This window comes from Haliotis asinina, chromosome 2 (assembly GCF_037392515.1).
Source record: "Haliotis asinina isolate JCU_RB_2024 chromosome 2, JCU_Hal_asi_v2, whole genome shotgun sequence".
Lineage (NCBI taxonomy): Eukaryota > Metazoa > Mollusca > Gastropoda > Lepetellida > Haliotidae > Haliotis > Haliotis asinina.
Window position 1 is genome coordinate 89,898,960 of NC_090281.1, and position 23,187 is coordinate 89,922,146.

At 41.4% G+C, this 23,187-nt stretch overlaps 2 protein-coding genes across 5 annotated transcripts in view; one reads left to right on the forward strand and one right to left on the reverse strand.

The window, feature by feature from the left end:
* Positions 1–17,494, forward strand: part of LOC137274565 (mitochondrial disaggregase-like) — a 35,246-nt gene extending 17,752 nt beyond the window's left edge. The window contains exons 8-16 of one of the 2 annotated variants that reach the window (XM_067807823.1): positions 8,720–8,797; positions 9,998–10,053; positions 10,287–10,331; positions 11,320–11,481; positions 12,044–12,200; positions 13,015–13,088; positions 13,635–13,754; positions 15,502–15,606; positions 16,076–17,494. In XM_067807823.1, coding sequence (XP_067663924.1) covers positions 8,720–8,797; positions 9,998–10,053; positions 10,287–10,331; positions 11,320–11,481; positions 12,044–12,200; positions 13,015–13,088; positions 13,635–13,754; positions 15,502–15,606; positions 16,076–16,321 — 1,043 coding nt within the window. In that variant the 3' untranslated portion in view covers positions 16,322–17,494. The remainder of the gene's footprint in view (positions 1–8,719; positions 8,798–9,997; positions 10,054–10,286; positions 10,332–11,319; positions 11,482–12,043; positions 12,201–13,014; positions 13,089–13,634; positions 13,755–15,501; positions 15,607–16,075) is intronic. The other variant, XM_067807824.1, reaches the window with a different exon arrangement.
* The window catches only part of LOC137274564 (ubiquitin carboxyl-terminal hydrolase 38-like), a 61,547-nt gene continuing 55,606 nt past the window's right edge, over positions 17,247–23,187 (reverse strand). For all 3 annotated transcript variants that reach the window (XM_067807821.1, XM_067807820.1, XM_067807822.1), the window contains 4 exons: positions 22,832–23,025; positions 22,406–22,499; positions 20,685–21,935; positions 17,247–19,951 (listed from right to left, as the gene is read on the reverse strand). In XM_067807821.1, coding sequence (XP_067663922.1) covers positions 19,784–19,951; positions 20,685–21,935; positions 22,406–22,499; positions 22,832–23,025 — 1,707 coding nt within the window. In that variant the 3' untranslated portion in view covers positions 17,247–19,783. The remainder of the gene's footprint in view (positions 19,952–20,684; positions 21,936–22,405; positions 22,500–22,831; positions 23,026–23,187) is intronic.

A 23,187-nucleotide genomic window follows, 5' to 3' on the forward strand; every position in this document is an offset into this window, starting at 1 on the left:
GGAAGTGACCATCGAGGGCGTGCCCAACCAGCTGTTCAGTCATGGTATGAGACCACACCAGCAGTGGGATGAGATAAAAAAGCTACCAGTGGGGGACTACATAACAAAGGACCTGGACCTCGGCTCCGTGCAGATCGGTGAATACCTGACCACCAAGTACGCCCTATGGTTGGACATGCGATCCATGGATGATGATAAACTGCACGGTAGCGGGCGCCGTATAGATAACGGCAGCGAAGGGATAACCATCCAGATTACTAAGAAGGCTCAACCCGCTGGTAAGTTGAAATTATATCTGTACGTTATTATGGACGCGCAACTTAATATAGACAATGGGAGATTCGTGCAAGCCATCTACTAGGGGGGGAGACCCCCACACCCCCCGGGGGTACCCACAACTACCCACTGACCCACACTGCGCCATAGTGTGCGGGCAGACTGGCTGTGGGAAGACCGTTTTCGTGTTGGATATGTTGGAGGGTTACTACAAGGATGTGTTCGATAACATCGTTATCATGTGCCCTACTCTGAGCATGAATAAAACGTACGCGCGACCTTGGGTGATGACGGACCCGGACGTACACAAAATCGACCCTGGAACACGCCTGCAGGACTGGTTGAAAGCTCTTCACGAGAAATTTAAAGGGGAACCGACGCTGTTTATACTGGACGACTGCAGCGCTAATCGCGAGATAACAAAAAAGAGAGACATGCTATCGTACCTGGCCTTCTCCGGCCGGCATGCAAATCACAGCGTCTGGGTGCTAACGCAGAAGTTCAACTCGGTGTTGAAAGACCTCAGGGAGCAGACGTGATGGGTGGCCTTATTTCACTGCAAGGACAGGGATTCGTTCGAGGAGTGTTTGAGAGAGAACGATGTGATGAGCAAATTAGAACGGGAACGTGTGAAGAAACAACTCGCTGAAACTAAACACGCTAAGCTCGTGCTAAAGACCGACCAACCAGTAGCATATAGGGTGTGCTAAAGCTAAGCTAAAGCAAAGCTAAAGCTAAGCAAAGCTAAGCTAAAGCAAAGCTAAGCAAAGCTAAGCTAAAGCTAAGCTAAAGCTAAGCATATAGCTATGATATTTGAAGTGTTTGTCGTGTGCAACTTAACCTTCTTTTCTCTGTGTTTTGTCTGCATCGGGTATTATATAGTTAAAACTAAATCTTACTTGTTATATTATAAGATGGAGTGTGAGGAATTGCTCGAACAGTTTGGGGTCTCCCCCACGCCGCCGGCAGGCCCCACTGATGATAAGCGAGAGAAACTGGTGGCGTTGGCTGTTGGCGGCAAAGCCAAACATTACTTTGGAGACTACACTCCGGATAAAATTCACAAAATGTCAGCCGAAGAAATCGATAAGCTGTACGCTAGATACGAGTCCCGGCTCGGAGCAGAAATGACAAAGACAATAGGATCGGCTATGACCCAGATATACACCGGTATTGTGTCATACTTCCTTCCCATTCCACCAGAGCGCCGACTTTACCTGTGGGAAGACCTCGAGAAAGACCCTTTTATCGAACACGCCGTGAGTTCTATCAGCTGCGGGCTGTACCACAAATATGGTATGTTGTTGGCTCCAGTGACGGCGGCGATTATCACGGCAAAGCATTGCCAATTTGAGAGAAAAAATAATAATAATAGTATAGATGGATGCTGCTCCCGAGGTGATACCCCCCACAGTGAGGGAAACCCCAGTGGGGGTACCCCCCACACCCCCAACAGTGAGGGAAGTGACCCCTTCACAGGAACCAGTGGGGGAAGTGACCCCAACAGTAACCAGACAGAAGAATCCTAAGAGAGTAGCTGCCGGTAAAAAACGGTGGTGTAACCAACATAAAGTGACCAACCCCCGACTGTTGTTGGCTGTAGGCGTAACTGCTGCCTTGGCTATCTCGTGGTTATATACACGTGAGGGAAACCCTCACCGTGAGGTGGTACCTGAGGTGGTAACCCCCACTGTTGGGGGTGTGGGGGGTACCCCCACTGTCGACCCGCATATCATGTTATAATTTAAAATATTTTTATATATACATAATGTCTGAGGGGAAAACGTTCGTCAACGACGCATACCACGCCACAGTGGTCGCCAGTCTAGCAGTAGGGTACGCTCGGTTGACTAAAATGGTGCTTAAACAACCAACTATCAAGCTAGATTTCAACCTGCAGGATATGGGTATGCTCATAATGAACCTTGGTATGGCGATGGCCACAAAAGACATCCTAGTAAAACAAGGGATAATACCTGATAATATAATGAAATAAATATAGGGATGGCCACGATAGCTATGATGGTCGGTGGGGCGTTAGTGAATGCCCTAGCATTTTCCGGGAGTAATTTCCTCTTCTCGAAACTACGAGATGATCACGCGGCTGAAATACAGGAAGAAAGGAAGCGGCACGATCTCGCTACTGAGAACTTACAAAAGGCACAGGCCGAGTACGCTAAAAAACGCCTCCAGAGGATCGATTTTATTAACGAACAACTCCAGCGTGAAAACCATGCCGTTCAAACATTCAACGATGTCGATGAAGCAATGAAAGAATACTACCTACTAACTGGTAAACGATTGGAACCGCTCAATAAACCCACACTCGCTCAGTACTACACACCATCCAAGGGACAAATGAATCGTGAACTGGGCTTCATAGTGTTGGGTATAGCAGCTACTGCGTTGGTTGCTAAGCAATTAAATTAAAATACCTATATAAGTAAACATGAGACCCGCTCCATACCGATGCGAATACATACTTATGGGGAAGACCGAGGCCTGTGGTAGGAAATGCAGGAATCAGGGGTTCTGTTGTTTCCATATGGGAAGTCCTAACTACACGTGTTCTGTGTGTGGTATCGGGGTTAAAGGACACTACTGTCTATGTAAAGCTCACGGAGCGAACGTAGTCAGACATCAACTCATCTACGAGAATAAAAAAGGCTACATAAAAGAACGTAGGCGACTGCTCAAGATAGACTCCAATATATCCAACAGTGCGTGAAACAGCCACTTAATGGTTACCTCCCTTTACTGTGAACCAATTAGACATTGGTTCTCTTAGGTGTAAACACTATGACTACTGTGCGCGAGCTGAAGCGGGTTGCAAAACAGAGAGGTGTGATCGGGTATTCTCGAATGCGGAAGTCAGCATTGTTGAGATTACTAGGTTTAGAAGCCCCTCCTACGGTAACACAATTAAAAGCTCAAGCAAAACAGCTTGGATACACGGGTTATTCAAACCTGGGGAGAGCCGGGTTAACAGCATTGTTATCACATGCCCCCGTAGCACGTCCCACTGTAAAACAACTGAAAGCCGAGGCACACGATTTGGGTTTAGGCGGGTATTCCCGTATGAGAAAACCACAGCTTGTAGAATTATTACGACAGAATAGAGCTATTGACCTACAGTTCGTGCGCACTGAGCGCGCTGTAGGCAACTATTTGAGAGGTTGGCGCATGCACGTTGATAGAAACATAGACATTACAGATATCAAGCCTCTGATAGCTGATAAGGTCAACCAGGAACTAAATAACCTAGGAAGTATCAAGTTTCAGATCACAGTGAAAATGTCGCTCGATAAGCAGGTTGGGGATGGGGTCACTGAATATGTTCAGCCTTACTTCCGAGGTAAACAAGAGGTCGTCACACATACAGAGACCATTGACGCATCAATCGATACCAGTTTTCAGCAGATACGAGAATACCTAGAACGCTACACACACTTGGGGTCCGGGTGGGCTGTAGATAAAATCGATAATGTCTATCTAGACATAGCTAACTACGTGCCGTTCAGAGGCGGGTCATACCTAGCCTTGCCTCCCTACTATAGGAACAAACATGCCATAGTAAACGTTAAGAATAGAGGAAACGATTGCCTGAGGTTAGCTATCAGGTCATATTTCCAGCTGACACTCATTCAGATAGGCTTTCTAGCTATCCCCAGAACGATGGGCTCAACTGGGATGATATAGATGAACCCACCCCTATATCCCAGATCACTAAAGTAGAAAAACAGAATAATCTGGCTATAAATGTCTTTGGGCACGAAGGTAACACAACAATAGTACACAGGGTCAGCCCGGTGAAGGATCGCCAAGTTATCAATATATTCATGATCCAGCGAGGTGACAAGTATCACTACACATGGATAAAACATTTTAGCAGGTTGTTGTATGACCAATCGGCACACAGAGGAAAGACCCACTTCTGTGAACGATGCCTACATGGCTTCACCCGAGCTGATTTATTAGAATCCCACCGGGATGATTGTCAAGGTGTGGGGCAGACGGCCATACGAGTCGACATGCCTAAGGAAGGTGATAATATCCTAAAATTCAGTAACCACAAGAACCAAATGTCTGTGCCTTATATCATATACGCCGACTTCGAAGCCTTAGTTGTGGGTGGGGATTCCCCCAGTGGTAGCTTCACCGAGCATAAAGCCTGTTCGTTTGGATACATTGTCGTCCGTTGTGACGGGGAAACGAAAGCTCCGGTAGTGTATAGGGGCCCTGACGCGGCTGAAAGGTTTCTAAAGTGTTTGCAGGAGGAAGAAAAAATTATTAGGAATGCATTGTATAGAATCGCTCCCATGCGTATGACCCGAGTCGACAGGCTAGCTCACGCTAGTAGCACTAACTGTCACGTGTGTGACTCACCACTTAACGGTGATTCGGTGAGAGATCACTGCCACATAACTGGTAAGTATAGAGGCGCCGCTCACAGCGCGTGCAACCTCAAGCTTAAAATCAACCCTAAGACAATAAACATCCCCATTGTCTTTCACAACTTGAGAGGGTACGACTCACACTTGATCATGCAGGCCATCGCGAAAATCGATGGTAATATAACGTGCATCCCCAACAACATGGAGAGATACATCTCCTTCAGCTTAAACGGACTTAGGTTCATTGACTCGTTTCAGTTCCTCCTGTCGTCACTCGACAGTCTGGTCAAGGCCAACAATACCTTCCCTATCACCGATTGATACACAGACGCCGAGACTAGACCCCTGCTTATGAGGAAGGGTGTGTACCCCTATGAGTACATGGATAGTTGGGTCAAGTTCACCGAGACCAGACTACCCCCTATTGACTGCTTTTATAGCAAGCTGAATGAGGCGTCCGTCTCACGAGATGATTACTCGCACGCGACTAACGTATGGAATAAACTGGGTTGTAAGAACCTGGGTGATTATCACGACCTGTACTTGAGGACAGATGTACTGCTGTTAGCCGACGTGTTTGAGACGTTTAGGCGGACGTGTTTCAAGCAGTATAAACTCGACCCCGCATGGTATTACACCAGCCCAGGTCTGTCGTGGGACGCCTTGCTTAAAAAGACCGGAGTTAATTTGGAATTGCTCACAGATCACGACATGCACCTATTCATTGAGAAAGGCTTGCGAGGTGGGATTTCCATGGCATCCAAACGATACGCGAAAGCGAATAATCAATACGTGAAAGGTTACGATCCTAACAAGCCAACCAATCACATTCTCTACCTCGACGCAAACAACCTGTACGGCTGGGCCATGAGCCAGTATCTACCTACAGGGGGATTCGAATGGGTACCCCACGTTGATGTTATGGGGGTTGCACCAGATTCGAACAAAGGGTATATCCTCGAGGTTGACTTAGAGTATACCAAGGAATTACACACATCGCACAACAGCTACCCCCTGGCCCCCGAACGTATGAGGGTTAACTCAGACTGGATGTCTGAGTACCAACATAACTTGTTAGGTGGGCGTGTGACAGACGTTGAAAAACTCGTTCCTAACTTAATGAATAAGACCAAGTACATCGTTCACTATCGCAACCTACAGCTGTACCTGTCGTTGGGTATGAGGCTGACCAAAATACACAGGGTGCTCATGTTCGACCAGAGCCCATGGATGGAGCCTTACATCAGAATGAACACAGACCTACGAAAAAAAGCCACCAGTGATTTTGAGAAAAATCTCTACAAGCTCATGAACAACTCGGTGTTTGGTAAGACTATGGAGAACCTGAGGAAACGCGTGACCGTGAAGCTGGTTCGGTCGAGTGAGGAAGACAAGCTCAGGAGATTGATAGTCAGTCCGGCATTCAACCGTAGTAAGATATTCACAGACAACCTGGTTGCCCTACACATGAAGAAAAGCCACATAAAATTCAACCGGCCTCGATTTATCCAAACACCTGATGTACGACTTTTACTACAACGAGCTCAAGAAACAGTACGGCGACAGGTGTGAAGTGCTGTACACTGACACGGATTCCCTGCTGATGGAGATTCGAACCGAGGACGTGTACGAGGACATGAAAAAACACCTCGATTTATACGACACCAGCGACTACCCTAAGACCCATGCCATACACAGTACGGTAAATAAAAAGGTCCTAGGTAAGATGAAGGACGAGTGTGCTGGCACGCCCATAGCCGAGTACATAGGTTTGAGACCTAAGATGTACTCCATACTGAAAGCCGACAATAGTGAGATCTGGAAGGCTAAGGGGGTTAAGAAGTATGTGGTGAAACAACACATCAAACACGCCAGATTCAAGGAAGCCCTGTTCAAGACCCGTACCTTTAGGCATAAAATGAACACACTTAGAAGTGATGGACATAAGATATACAGACTGACTATAAACAAGACGTCCCTGTCGCCTATGGACACGAAACGTTGGATAGCTATTGATGGGATAAACACATACGCGTATGGACATGAAAAAATTTGAGGCTATTTACTACAGCCCGCGTGGGTACTGGAAAGGAGCTAGCGCAGTAGATAAGCTAGCTAAAATAGCGCGAGTACCCCCGGAGGAAGCCAAAGCGTGGCTTGAAAAACAAGCCCTGTGGCAGATCTATTTGCCGGCACCACGCTACGTGCCTAGAAGGAGGTTCGGTATTAACATACCTAATAGCGTTCGCCAGGCAGACCTACTGTTCCTACCCCACGACAAGAGGTACAAGTATGCCTTAACCGTAGTGGACGTAGCCAGTCGTTACAAGGAAGCCGAACCCTTGACCACGAAAGATGCGGCCCAGGTAGCCAGAGGATTCGAACGCATATACAAACGCAGTCCGCTGTCGTGGCCAACAGAGCTGCAAGTTGACCCCGGACGGGAGTTCATGGGTGCCGTGTCACAACTGCTAGCCAAACACGATACAAAGGTCAGGCGTGGCTCGGCCGGAGCCCATCGCAGCCAAGCCATAGTTGAGAGATTTAATAGGACTTTGGCTGAGCGCTTGTTCGGCCATCAGTATGCTAGGGAGATGGCCACCCCTGGAAAACGATCGACTGAATGGGTCACGAGGTTACCCAAGGTGGTGTCGGCAATCAACCATGAAGTCACCCGTCTCACCGGTAAGAAACCGGCAGACGCTATCAAACTAAAATCAATAGTTGCAGAGTCGGCCGCTCCATTGCGTGGGAAGGAGAAACAGATACCAGATAGGACCCTAGTGAGGTATCTATACCAGCCGGGGGAACACAAGGGTGATAGCCGTAAGCGGGCCACCGATCCTATATGGTCAGTCAAAACTTACAACATAGATAAAGTGGATATGAAAGCCGACGAACCTAACTTGTACTACTTGAGGGATGGGCCGGGTAGGGGGTTTGTAAGAGAAGAATTATTGATCGTACCGTACGGCACAGTGTTACCTCCTACCAACACACGGTAAACGTGACATAGGCACGCCAACTTTTTTGTAGTAGGGGTAATAGTAGCAAGAGCTAAGGGCCCAACCAAAGCCTTATTTAGTAAATAAGGCTTTGTAGAGACTTTTCTTGAAAGTGGTCCAGAACCCCCATTGTATATACTACTCCTTGTATTTATTATGAAGATATTTGACCATAAAGAAAGGTCGCTACTAGTCTCGAATGCTATATCTTGGCATTTAGTTGCATCAGAAACTAACAGAACCTACTGTGGAAGACAAGTTTGACTGGATGTGATTCCCGCAAAATCTACAATCAATATGAGAAGAATAGGACTGAATTATCACTGTTACAAGTTCCCATTAGGGGGGAAGTTATTGGACGTAATTTGGAACAGACATCAGAATCCAGCATGGTCTGACCCACCACTGTTTCCGTCGGATTCTGTAAGCAATTAAGCATGAGTCAGGATAAGGAAAAATATGTAGTTTTCTGAATAAAATTGATATTTTATACTTATGCTGACTCATGACAAAAGCCCTCCCAGCCACTCTCCACAAACATGCTGAATTCTCGTGATTATAGGAAAGAGTGAAGTATCATGGCCGATCAGCTGACCATGTGCATAGGAAGGGAGGTAATACATGGTTGAGTGTGAATATTACGTCCGCTTCTTTTAGAAGGGAACTTCAAGGGATTTCAGGTGTTCCACTGCCTTCGCCAGGAAGAGGATATAAGCAATTAAGCATGAGTCAGGATAATTATAAAACATCAATTTTATTCAGAAAATTACATTTTTCTGTATCTCTTAAACCACAAGTTATATTGTGTTGATGGTCTCAGAAATTGAGGCTGAATATAAGTCAGTAATCGAGTGTGACGCTGTCAAATGTTTTTCAGTAGCAAAATTGGTCTGTGTGACAATGAGTGTCGAAAACAGCGTAGTGTCACAGTTGGAGCCTATAGCAAAAGTTGATAAATACATTCACTTATTAAACTGTAGCTAGAATATTTCTAGAATTTAAGCATACATTATCATATTGATTTCTCTATTATTTGTTTCTAAGCTATACGTCGAAAAGAGAATGGCTGGTATGATGAAGATCACCCTTTAGTCTTCCTCTTTCTTGGATCTTCAGGTGTAGGTAAGTTGATGTAAGCAGAGCACCTCTTAGCCTGAGGGAAGAGCCCTTGTTATTTTAGAACCCATATGTGAGAAATTTGTAGAACTCATAGGTGAGAAAATGGTTGTGTGTTAAGTATTGCACAGAAGAGATATTTTGAAGGCCTTGCATTTTACAGGAGTGGGTCTAATGGAGGGGATTTTAAAGATTTTTTACTAATGAAAATTGGTGGTGAAAAAGTGAAGTTAAACATCTTCATATTCATAATCATTTTGCCTTTCCTTTTCATTTTTCAAATTTAGTTTCATTGAATTTATTAGAATATTTCAGTTTGATTTTTTTTTTTTATAAACCTGTTTTTCTTATTGTTTGTTGACACAAGTAATGATTAAGGTGATTGAGAATACATGTATCGTCTTAATGTCCGTCATATTCTAAGTGTTAGGTTAGATTAGGTTTGCCATGTTTGGTAAATATCTAAACCCTTCCACTAAGCAAGTGCCACTAGGGATAAATGTTGACAACGGGGATGTCCGTGAACTGATGAACCTGCATGAAACATGCTACAGGTTACACACCACCAAATGTTTTCCCATAGACTTCTATAGTAACACTATATTTTATAAAAAAAAATATGCAGGCTATCAACAGCAATTCCATGTACATAGGGGTACAGTCTGGCCTATAAACTACAAAAAAACACAAATTTTGTCTGACTGGTCTGGCGATTTTTCCAAGCACAGGAATCAAAACACACCAACCCTCCATTCCGCACCAAATGTCACCTACTTGAAAATATCGGTGCACACATAAGCATATGTCATGGTGATAAAAAATGACATAACTGAATACTTAAAATTGTGGTCAGTTTCAATTTCTGGGTGGATGTGCTTTTAAAACATATAAACATCTTGCACTATTTCATCCAATAACAGCTGTCACAGGCCTCTGTCAGTTTGAGTTGTTTCCATATGGTCCTTGCTTGTGATTCTGGTTTAGTGTAGTGGAACCTACAGTGACTTGCTGACTGAGCTTTCAAGGGAGATAACTCATTGCACCATATCATGTTAATTAGCTTGTCTAATACTATTTTTTGTTTCACATGAACAGTACAAAATCATTTGGTTTGTAAAATGAATACTTCTTAGATAGAAAGTAGGATTTTACATGTTTTGTTTGAAAGTTGAACATATTTGACATCTGTCTATGTTTTGATTTCAGGAAAAACTGAATTAGCAAAGCAAGTTGCTAAGTATCTGCATAAAGATGTGAAGAAGGTGAGTCTGTCTTTATGTTTCTTTTGTTATGGAGTTATAGTGTCTCTGATGCAATAAATATGTCCAATAAACTTGGTGTCTTGATTCACTAAAGATGCCCTGCTAATGAGGGTATCTGGAATGGACTTTTTTGTGAGCTTTATTCATAGATGCTTAGTTGGTCTGTAAATTGGGATGTGTGTATATCAGTTTATGTGTCATGCATGAGTTCATAAAACTTGTTATCTTTGCAGGGTTTTGTCAGAATTGACATGTCAGAGTACCAGGAAAAACATGAAGTGAGTACCTGCAGTGCCAATAGTACCCACAGAATGTACAGTACCAAAGTAACCACTGCCTACCCAACTGACATTACCCATAGTACCCACATAATTCATAGCACCATGTTATCTGTAGTACCCATACTACCCACACTATCATATATCACCAATAGTAACCACATTGTCCATAGCACCCACATTTTTCATGTACCCATATTACTCACATTATCCATAGTACCCACATAATCCATAGCACCCATAGTACTCACATTGTCCGAAATACCCATTGCACCTACATTATCCATAGTACACCCATTATCGATAACACTCACATTATCCATAATACTCACATTATCCATAGTACCCTTAGCACCCACATTATCCGTAGTACCCATAAGACCCCTCTAAACCATAACACCCACATTATCCATAGTACTCGTAGCACCCACATTATCCGTAGTACCCTTAACACCCACATTATCTGTAGTACCCATAACACCCACATTACCCGAAGCACCCATAGTGCCTACATTATCCAAAGTACCCATATCATCCTTAGTACAAACTCCCCACAGTGCCCACAGCACCCATAGTATCTACAGTACCTTACCAATATTGCAAGTTTGTTTTAAGGAAATGCTCCAGCAATAACACAACATGGTTAAGACAATGTATATTGTCAGCTGTTGATTTCATGATTCATGTTATGGGTATTGTTGTCACACAGACTATCAGAGCTGCCTTGTCTCATCCCTGACATATACGTACAGATGAATGTAGCATCTGTTGTCACGCAGACTATCAGATCTGCCATGTCTCAACCCTGACATGTACGTACAGATGAATGTAGCATCTGTTGTCACGCAGACTATCAGATCTGCCTTGTCTCATCCCTGACATGTACGTACAAATGAATGTAGCATCTGTTGTCACGCAGACTATCAGATCTGCCTTGTTTCATCCCTGACATGTACGTACAGATGAATGTAGCATCTGTTGTCCACAGGTTGCCAAGTTTATCGGGTCTCCACCAGGGTATGTTGGCCATGAGGAGGGAGGACAGTTGACCAAGAAGCTGAAGGAGAGTCCACAGGCAGTTGTCCTGTTTGATGAGGTTGATAAAGCACATCCTGATGTTCTGACGATCATGCTGCAACTGTTTGATGAGGTAGAACTTGTGTATCATGTTTCAACCCATACATGGTGTACATTATAAAGATATAGATATATTCCTTGAATTACTCAAACCTTTAACACCTTCACTGAATGAATTGGTAATACATAGAAAGGGTCTCAAAGTACCTTTGATCAGTACTTAAAATATTTCCAAATCAAGGGCTTTATGTTTTTATTTCTGATGTGAAATGTGAATCCTTATTTAACTTATCTACACAATTTTTTCTGTGTACAGGTTGTGTTATGAAAATATGGACATAACATGGAAGTTTATTTTTTGCAATTCTTTCATAGTTGATAGATTCACACAAATTGCCTCTTGTGATGCAAGTCTGCCATCTTGAACGTGATCAGGTTTTTGATAAAATCAACTGTCCATGTCTAGGAATATATAAACATACTATGATTTTTAGACCAAACTCAGAAAAACAGTTCTTAACTAAAAAGCATATGGAAGACACATCTCAAATGTATTCTCAATGGAATGGCATTCATTTTATTTGGATTCATTGGATTTATTGTAGCTGATTTCATTTGTGTAATTTTTTGTAAAGGGTCGTCTAACGGATGGGAAAGGTAAGACCATCGATTGCAAGGATGCCATCTTTATCATGACATCTAATCTAGCCAGTGAGGAGATTGCCCATCATGCATTGCGACTCCGAGGAGAAGCAGAGGAAGTGGCGAAACAGAGGCAGTCTGGAAAACTAGGTAATGGCTTTTATGAGAAAAGGGAACTACTGTTGTAAATATGGTGAAGATTTTACTTTGTTGTTTACAATAATGTTGTTTAATGTCACAAAACACGCTACATAACAGCAGTTTAGATGTGGCTGTCTAGTGATTGACAACATGAGCATTGATTTACATAGAGTAACAACCAACCACCTAGTCAGCAGTATGATTCAGTTTTACAACTGTCATGGGTTCCTGAAAACCTGTACATACCAAGATCTTAACAAGATAATATTAAAGTAGTATGTGTTATTCACTGATTCAGATGAACTTACAGTGGTTTACGCAGTTTAGTAAATGAAGTGTGCCAGTAAAGTTTCATCAGTTAGACCTTACAGTACTTCAGCTTCCATAAAGTCTGGGTGTATAAAAGGGTCATAGTCGAAAGGACTGCATGACAAAAGTGCCCCAAAACAGAAAATTCAAGAGGGCTGCAACAGTCAAAAGGGCTGCAAACCTCTGGTAAACAAGGCTATGTCAAAAAGTTAAAGGGAATCATCAGAAAGTCGAAAGGGCTACATCAAAAAGTCAAAAGTGCCTCACACCCCTAATCAAAGGGACCCATTTAAAAAGTAATAAGATGCCGTCCTTTTGACTAGAGGTATAGAGCTCTTTAGACTTTGTTACAGCCCTTTTGACTTTTCAGTTTTGGGGCAATTTTATCTCGTTCCCATATAAAACTGTTATTTAAATTCATTCTAGAGTGATGTGCATAGTCTCGTGAGTCAGTGGAGAGTTGCAGAGTACTTCATGTTAGGTTTCTATGTAATGTTTCTACTTCTTTCTACAGAAGATTTGGAGAATGCTGAGAAAATAACAATATCACGGAACTTCAAAGACAAAGTAGTTCGACCAATACTGAAGGTAGGGTATTCCATAGCTGTCTATACTACCACTTCCACAATGTGTGAAGCCTATTTCTGGTGTCCCCGGTAGTGATATTGCTGGAATAGGCGTAAAACTAAACTCACTCACTCACTCACTCACTCACTCACTCACTCACTCACTCACTCACTCACTCAACCATGGCAGCCCATTTGCAGAGTTATTTACATACTGTTTACCTCATGAGAGCGATTGACCATTCACAGAGGTCTCACTGCTGTGTCTGCTGCAGGAATCAATCACAGTCATTCCCCATAAACATGCAAAAAGATTAAAATGTCACTGTGTTTGGTGTTAGTGCAGTGTTTCAAAGTGGTTGCAGTGGTTGTTTGCATCTGTGACATTTATGATTCTGGGAAGGTAGAGGGTGTCCTGGAATAAGGGGGTCATGGTGCTTGAGAGTACATTACATTACATTTTTGCCAACTTTTGCATGACTTTATTCTAATGAGAGAGCACGGTATAGTGTTGTTTATGTTCACTGTGAAAGGATCTGTCCATTTATGTGTTTTGTTTTGCCAACAGTATCACTTTAGAAGGGATGAGTTCCTAGGCAGAATTAATGAGATCGTCTACTTCTTGCCATTTTCAAGATCTGAGCTTGCCAAGCTTGTTACCAAAGAGTTGGACTTCTGGGCGAAGAGGGTAGGTTTATACAGTTGTAGATCATCATATTTATATCTTCTCAAACAGCACTTGAACACATAGGTGAAGTACATACATATATTGTATCAGTATGATAAATATGTAACAGCTGATGCTCCATACAGTATATGACTTGTTTGTGTATGATTTGTTTGGATTTGTCATTGCCAGATACTTTTATGGATACTTGTATATTTGATGCACTTCCAGGTTCAGGAAGAGATCTTCAATATGCATTGTAAATAAAAAATCACTGTGTTCTGTAATTTGATTGGTTGAAAAACATGATCAAATGGTATTAGAATCCTGGAAACTGCAAGACGATTCACTGCGTATTGACACGTAGAAACCTCGCAAACAATTGATTTGTTGTCTCACCAACAGTGGTGACGTCATTCAAATCATATTGTGACGTAAAGTTAGAATGACATCACAAATGAGCAACTGCAGATACTACTATGGGAATCAGCTGAAATGGCCTGCTGATGGCACTTCACTGCTGTACCCGTACTCGATGTGAATAAGTGCCCACAGGAAAACCCTTCGGTTTTATAATGTCGATAAACATCATGTGTTGGCCAATTTCCAGATGTTATTAAGTATTTGAAGCACGGGAATATTTCATTTGAAATCTCCAGCTGAGGCCGTCGGTTCCAAATGCATTCCCATGCTTCAGATACTCAGTAACACCCGGGAATTGGCCAACACATGATGTTTATCTCTAAGTGTAGAGTTGCACACCCCTACTGGATTTAATGGTTTGATTGTTCAGATCTAGGTTTTCCAAAATTATCTTTGGTTTGTCTGCCCCATGTTTGAGATACAGGATTTCACCAAAGTGGTTTATATCTGTATCAGTTAGAGGTGCATTAGTCCCAAATCAACCATTCAGTCCATGAGTCCAGTGGATAGAGTGTTCACCAAGAGAGCATAAGGTCTGAGTTCAAACCCCTGACCATGTCAGTCAAAAGATGTTTAAAGATGCTGCTTGTCTGGTACTTAGCCATCCACAATATCCCCAGGGTATATGTTCTGATAAATCTCCACTATACCCTGGATGTAATTAATTTCCTCTGTGGCTGGCTTTTCATCCAATCAGTTGGCTACATTGGGTGGCTATAATGGCAAACTCAGTTGTATCTGTGGTTTGGCTGATGAGCCACTGTGAGAATGTGGAGCCAGAAAAGGGAGGTAATAAATATGGATGAATCCAGGGTATAGTGGAGATTTATTGGAAGATATGGAGGATGACACTCTGCATAGTAGCAGAAATGCGTGGCATGAAGTCAGTATAATGTGTCTAGAGTGGAGTATCCATACTACCCTGCACCATGGTATCATGCCTTATAAAACTGACATAAGACAAAAAAGTATGTGCACACATTATTTTATAGGTGCAATGATAATCTTGAACAGAGTGTTTTATCCCATTTCATCTCACCTCACAACCTCCAGGTGACGAAGTGATAAACTATTATCTGGAACTCTGTCTTTCAGTTTGGAGATGGTGTGGTAGCCTAGTAGCTAAAGCATTAGCTCATCATACTGCAGACCTGGGTTTGATTCATCTCATTGGTACAAAACTTGAAACACATACCTGGTGTCCCCCGCTGTGGTATTGCTGGAATATTGCTGAAAATGGCATAAAACACACTCACCTACTTCCTACTAGAGGAATACACATTTAGTTCAGTGGGGTTTCACCATGCCAGAACTCATGGGCACGGATTACAATATGTTTCTATAGGCATCAGTGAAGCATCAGATTGAACTGAGTTGGGACCACCACGTTGTCGACGTGCTGGCTGATGGCTATGATGTACACTTTGGAGCCAGGTCAATCAAATATGAGGTAAAACGAGCAAATTAGATAGCAGCACTCTCAGTCATTCTTTTAGCTCAACTGAATCATGGGAACACAATTTTTAGAGCGTCAGTCAGCATTGGTGACATCCCTGAGTCATTGGAGACAACACTGCCTCCTTGCAAGAATGATCCTTGGAATTTTTCCAACAGAATACCATTCAGACAGATACAGTTATATCTATTGCTTTGTAATACTAAATGGTATTTCATAGATATGTTATTTCCAAATAATTGTGAACACATGAAATGTTTTATTTGAGGTGCTGAAAAAGGATCAATTCTTTGGATCTAAAAAAATTCTTAAAAACATGAAATTTTGTAATAGGAATGATATTCAATTTTGAAAATATCGTTTCAAAGAACAATACTCTTCTAATCATTAGAATTCAGAAAATGCACATATAAACCATATTTCATTTGCATGTAAATAGTCAATACATTATTTATTGTTTCAGGTTGAAAGGCGTGTTGTCACGCAGCTAGCCATGGCCCATGAACGAAAGTTAATCAGCAATGGCTCCACCATCAAATTGTCTGTTCCAAATAGGGATGACATTCTTACACACAAGTCAAATGAAACCATAGATCAGAAAGAACACTCTCATATCAAACTAAAAGTTTTGAAGGAAGGCTCAAAGAACAAATATGTGGATGTTGATTTAACCAAAGTGGATAATCCGTTTACATCAGAATTTAGATGAAATGAATTTTTGTTCATTACATAGTTTGTGTAGAGCCAGTGGACCTTGTTTGAAACATTTTTTGCAAATGTCTTTCAGAATAGGTTAAACATGTGTGAAATGATAAAACTTGTCATTAATCCTTTTTGGTAAGCAATTATTCTGGTTGATGAGTCTGAAACCTGCACATCTTTATTCAAGGTCTGTTGTGGGGGTGGACCCGTGAAGATCTGATTCTTGTCGTAAGAGATGACTAACGGGATCGGGTGGTCAGGCTTGCTGACACATAGCACCGTATCCCTATTGCGTAGGGATGTTCATGCTGTTTTCCTGTATTGTCTGGTCCAGACTCGATTCTTTACTGACTGCAGCCATATAGCTGGAATATTGCTGAGTGCGGCCTAAAACTAAGCTCACTCACTCAATGTTATGGGTTGATATGTTGATTGTCATTGAAGGTCATTGGTCTGAAAACAATGCAGAGAATAAAAACAAGAGTTTACATTTTGTTTGAGACAAAAAGCAGACACCACACACACAGGAGTGACAGTAATGTGTGGCTGTTGGTTAATGAAATGAGGCTATGTGTAAACCTCATGTCAAGTGAGCCCCACTCTGTCCATGTGTGTAAGAGCTACCATTTTGTTTATCACTGAGGTGCACAGAAAAGTGTCACCTGGCTATGGTATCTTACCATTTTTCAGTGATATGAACACCTGTGGGTTTCCCCTGACTGGAAACAAGTCATAGCTTGACTCAGTTCTAAAGAAGTCTAATTGGTCAAAACAGTCATGGGCACTATGTACCGACAGATGAAGTTATGATGACATTTTCTTTGGATGTGTGATGTAAAAGGGAAGCAACTCTTGTAAGTTTCAAGAAGTCCTCTCAGCACAGGAGAATCACGTCCAGAGTTATTAGTAACAAAAAGCGGAAACAAACCCAGTTTTAGTATTCTCTTTATTCTCAGTAATACACAATCATGTAACTGATTCACATTTTTGTACATCTGTTGCATATAATTAAATCTCTTAGCAGCAGCATGTGTTGTATCTAAACTATTTGTAACAGATAGTGAACCTGTTTAATCATATATTTACCCATTGAAAGCTCATATGCAAGATTTTGATTCTGGCTTTAAGTTGGAACTGTTTGTAATAAATATTTATGAAAATAAAAGGAATTTGTAACATATCACCTTTGTTATCAAACTATGCAAGCATTTGTTATTGGCATAAATTTGAAAAATTGTGTTGAATTTCACAGTAGGCAATGTTTAGAATTCATTTTACATTTATCATTTCTTGAAAACATTTCATTTTAGAAATACTTCTATAAAACAATGCAAAACACAAAATGTCCTTTTTTTTCTTCAGTCATACAACAACCTCAACCCCAACCCCCCACACACCCTATGTCTGTACTACAGTTGGAGAACAATGAACTGAGACTATACATCTGTGAAGTACACATAGTTTATGTTGCCCACTGTCTGATTATGCATTGTACAATACATGTGTATACTTTACATGGTTCTTAGCTTATATTGGTGATATGAGCAGGTTACAAGGTTATAAGAAGGATCTGTCATTCATTATTCACAAATGTGTTGTCACTACTGCACCTCCTGCACTAAGGACTGACCCTTCAGATTGCAATCATCAGATTTTGTTTAAAAACAAATATAGTTGCAATAAACTGACACATTATGCTTGATTTCCTATAAAATAGAATGTATTGTTAAATCATACATTACTTTTAGTCCCAACTTGCACAGTAAAAAATTGTGTTCGGATGCAGTGACAAAAAATATCCACAAGGGTTAATATTCCAGCTTCATAATGTTATATAATAGAGCGTAATTTAAATAATCATCCCTAAACAGTCAATCATTTCAGTAGATGTAAACCTTTATCAGCTTAACCTAACTCACAAGGCTAAGATCTTGGCACATAGTTCGGAAGATGCCTTGTCTCAGAACAGTCATGAACATAATGTACAACTAAATGGAATTGCATATTCAGTCTAATAAACAAAGGTAACTCTTTTAACATGGTGACATAAAATCCGCACGACTATCATGGTATCATTGTGTATTATTAAGGTATGTGTCCATTTACTAAAAAAAGGGAAGAATATCTGCAAATAAAGTATCACAGAGGCACACAATATCATAATTCAGTGATGTAACTGGGTAATATCTGTTAAGATTGCTCAAATCATATCTTCATAAACAGCTGTTCAGACATTTACCCTGGCATATACTGCTAAAACAGCTTACTTTTTCAAAAAGTATATAATATATGAAATATATGAATACAAACATAAGCGATATTGCATATATACAATGATGTGACAACAGTTGATTAAGATTATTTCATACAAGACATGAACTAACATCTGTAATTAGGGAGAGAAGGAGAAAAAAATGCTGTTTACAAAAGAGATTCATGCAATTATTTGATAGGCACTCTTTTTCTCATAATTTTGAGATCCATTTTGTCCATGAAAGAAAAATAAATACAGATTCAAGAAATCATAATTGCATCAAACAGAAACTCAATTTCAACTGCTTGTGGCTGTCAAGATCAATATGCTAAAATAAGGTCTAATTCAAAACTGTGAAAAGAGACACTCCGCAAATTCCATGAGACAGATTCCCATATACTAGTAACTTAACGCACACATTATTTTCGTAAATAACATGCAAGCCTAAATCTAACAGTGGCATCTAGAATTTGAGCAGTCTGCTGAATACTTACAACAAACAACACATAGACATCTTGTATGTACACAATCTATCATGAAGTTTCAGGGATGATAATCTCATGTAATCATATCAACAGTCAGTTCCATTACTTTCACTTATGACTGAACAGAAAAGAAACTGCAGTAATTTTACACACCTGAAACAATTCTTTGCATATTCATAAACTAAAACATAGAAAAGCAAAAACTTTCCAAATTGTAACATACAGATGAAATTGCTTGAGGAATAAACCCATGAAACAAACTCTCAAACTAATATTGCAACACCTTCCTCAGAATTCACATCAGATACAGTAGAAGTCAATCTCCAGCACACACAGCATGAGCTGGAGTGTTATTTGCATCTGTATTTGTGTTTATTGTGTTCAGTGTTCATAGCACGATCCTGAATTGACATTACAGTCCAGGTTAAGAGAAGATGCACTATTCTTGGTACACAATAGGCACAAGTTGGCATTGTCCATGAAAGGATACTTTGTCACTATGATCTTAACATTCCCATGTCTTCAATATACAGGGCAGCTTGACACGGTTAGATTGGAAGAATGCATTTGAAGATGTTATTGCTGATGCATCTTCTATGTTCTACTGGGAAACCAGCATGATACATGTGGCAAGTTATTGCCATCTTGGAGCACTGCTGATATGACATATCAAGACGTAGCCAGGTCACTGACAGCTGTCTGACAGTCTCTGCCTTCATTATTGAAGACACTAGAAGACAAATCTTGAACCTGATGTATCCAAGCTGCCAAAGCCTCCACCTCCACAATTGTCTGGAGGGTCCTGTTCTTCGTCTTTCCAGTTATACAGAGTGACAGAGCTGGTGGAGCTTGTACGGTCACGCTTGGCTTGCTTTGCTTTTGCTGCTGTCTCCTGCTCCTGGACAAACAAACAAGAAAGAACTTAAATCATTGAAGTAATTCAGTCAAAAGGGGGCTTTTGGCATAGGAAATGATACTGGACAAAAGTAGTTAGGGATATATGTACATTTTGAAATTTTGAAAAATGATGTAGTTACTCACTGACATACTGATATAATATCTGCAGGGGTACTGGAAGTGTCCATGTCATAAAATACCAATATCCCTATCTTATGTTGTCCAGTACAAATTAGAGGACAGCCTACAAAAGCTATCAATTGAGCCCTCCTTTCTAGTGCCAATATAACAGTTAAACTCTGACTCCTTTCAGAGAACTTTATCTTCAGTCAAATCCATTAATAACATCCATTTTCATAAGACAGATCTATACCACTCACAAGGACTTAATTAAAGTAGACTGATGAAATCACTGAATGATGATCAATTTCTTTCAAGCGTTACAAGATGTTTGGCCATATAACAGGTGAACTAAGTGTCATGGTCTCCATGATCTGTCTATGTTTTCAGCACAAAGGGTGAGCCCAGTGAGATTTGACAGGAATAAAAGGATCCTGGATTGATGAATACTGGCTAAGTTGCAAAAAATGCCTTAAATGGATTTAGCTCTCCCAACGGAAATAATACTGAAGGAATTAACCAACAAACAGTTTTACTAAAACAGAATGATACTGTTTCAAAATACACTGTATGCGATATTGGGATCAGTGTCTAAAATGAATTGTGATTCCAACCTGGAGATATGCCTGATTATCTTTCGAGACGGCCATTCTCAAGTCCTGTCTGATGGGAGGGTCCAGCTGCAGTGGACTAAGGGCAAGGTTGGAGTCTCTCTCCTGGGTACTGGAAGTGTCCATGTCAATCCGACGGTACATCAGAACATACGGTGTGTCCTTCATGAAGCGCTTTGACACAGTGCTGAAGGAATTGTAGTTGGCATACGACACCCGACTGTCGTTACACAGGTACCATTTCTCCTGCATAAAGTCAATGTCTCCCTCTCCACCTGCCAGCTGAACTTCATCACACACTGTGTCCATGCTTTTCAGGGCGGAATGTCTGGCGTAGCAGTAATAGTGCCCGCATTCTGACGATGTCCCTGAGTGGACGATGACAGCTGTTAATCCATAGATTGCCATATGCCCTGTTTTCCTGTTCCCACAGAGCTTCTGCTCAATAATTGTTGGCAGTGTGCGTTGTCGCTTTGTCTGCTGAGGATCAGCACTCCCGTCTGAGTCACAACAGTTATCAATCGGTAAAGCTATTGTCTTTGGGTATCTCACTTCACGGAATATTTTTGACCGAGACTGGAGTTTGGCATCATATGAGAAACGAAGCAGAGTTAAAATTAGGTTTTCAGGGGATTTTGTGATCCTTATGCTTCTCTCACCTTCTTGAAGACCTCTGCACTTCTCACAGAAGTATTTATTGTCCCCAATCAGCTTCTCTGGTTGAAGGTAGTGATCAACCAAATCAGAGAGATCCAGACCAGTTTGCAGTCCATTCGTAAGACTTCCATCAGAGGATGTGGATTCAACTTCTGGGTCTGCCCTTATTGTGTCTTTATTTAGACGAGCATCAGCTGAATTCCCTCCTGCCAGAGATTTCTGTTTTGACTGGGGATATTCAGGGAAGGCCAGAGGTATGTCGGTGAAACTCTCAGTCCTACTTGACTGATTCTTACAGTTCAGACACTTAAATGTTGTGCACATATTTCCACCAAAGATATTCTGCACTAATGTTGGATCTACTTCTTTTTCTTCAGCCACTTCCTTAACCTTCTGTGATTTGCGGCTGAACTTCTTGCTGAGTGTGGACGTCTTCTCCTCCTTTTTCCGGATCTTCATTGCACTGACCTTCAGCTGCTGCTCATGAAGCTGGTCAAGGAGGAATTTGAGGAATTCGGAGCAGTCCTGCTGGAAGCCAGGTGTAAACCAAGGAGGCCGGGATGCTTGTAGGAATTGCATTGGTGCATAGGCTGGTCGCTGGAAGGAACAAACACTCGTAAACAACAGCCACAGTAGTGCAGTTAGAGCACTCAGTCAACTTATAATATATAACCACAGCAAGCGGTTATATCAGTAACCGGCTGTATTAGACAGTATTGTGTGTCTGTCATACAACAGATCATAGTCTTCAGACTCCTACTTCATCACAATAAAAATCATCTTAACCTTCAAATGTATGGTAACACTGGGGATTGTTTTTATTTGTAAGCTACAAAGCACAAGTCAAAGTTACTCATTTTCATCCGATATAACCTTTGACCTAAAACACATGTATCAGAAGAAACATTTGCACAACAGATCATCTTCAGACTCCTACTTCATCAAATTATTCATAATTCATTTTCATCCGATATAACCTTTGACATATAAAACGTGTATAAGAAGAAAGATCTGCACTTTATCCAAAGCCTTAAGATAGCAGTTACAGTAGGTCATAAAATACTGACCTGAGACAGAGAGAGGAAGGCAAACACTTGCTGGAGCTTGGCCATCAGAGTTTCCCCCTGACACACCGTGTGACTCAACACATTCTGGCGAAATCTGGAACACACAAGCACTGGCATCACTGGCTGATGGACACTACACCACATATCACATGAATCTTGATGTGGAAGATATGTCCTGCTGGTCAGTTTTGTGTGTGAATGTGCAGATAAGACATATGAACATGTTTAGAGCATACAAACATGTCCTTTTTAAAATTCAGTAATTAATTTAAAATTCTGTTGAATTTCTGAATGACTCAGTTCAGTTACAAGTAGTTCCACATAACTACATTTCTGATGAAAAAAAGCATTCTGATTAACTATGCTTGACAGTCTGGTGACCATGTCCATCTCAGAGTGGTCTAAGCATTGTTCCCCTATACTCACTCATCACTGATGTAAAGTGCCTGAAGGATGCTGTTCATGTAGCAGGTGTTGCCAAGGTTGAATAGGCCTGTCTTGCCTGTGTCGGATCGTTCAGATATCTTGAGTGAGGGACTGAGTCCGCTGACACCAGCAGTGTTCCATCTCTTCTCCTCCAACATGATGCGCACAGCCTCACTGGATGGCTTTGGGTAACCCTGGGATACAGCATTCATACAATCACCAACTGTGTCACTGACATTGGTGAACAGCAAGATTACAGATTTCACACTGTAAAACCTAGACACCCTAATTTCACTGAAAGATGCTTGGAGAATGATGGTTGCAAGTCTGTGTAAAATTCAAGTTATGACTGTTCT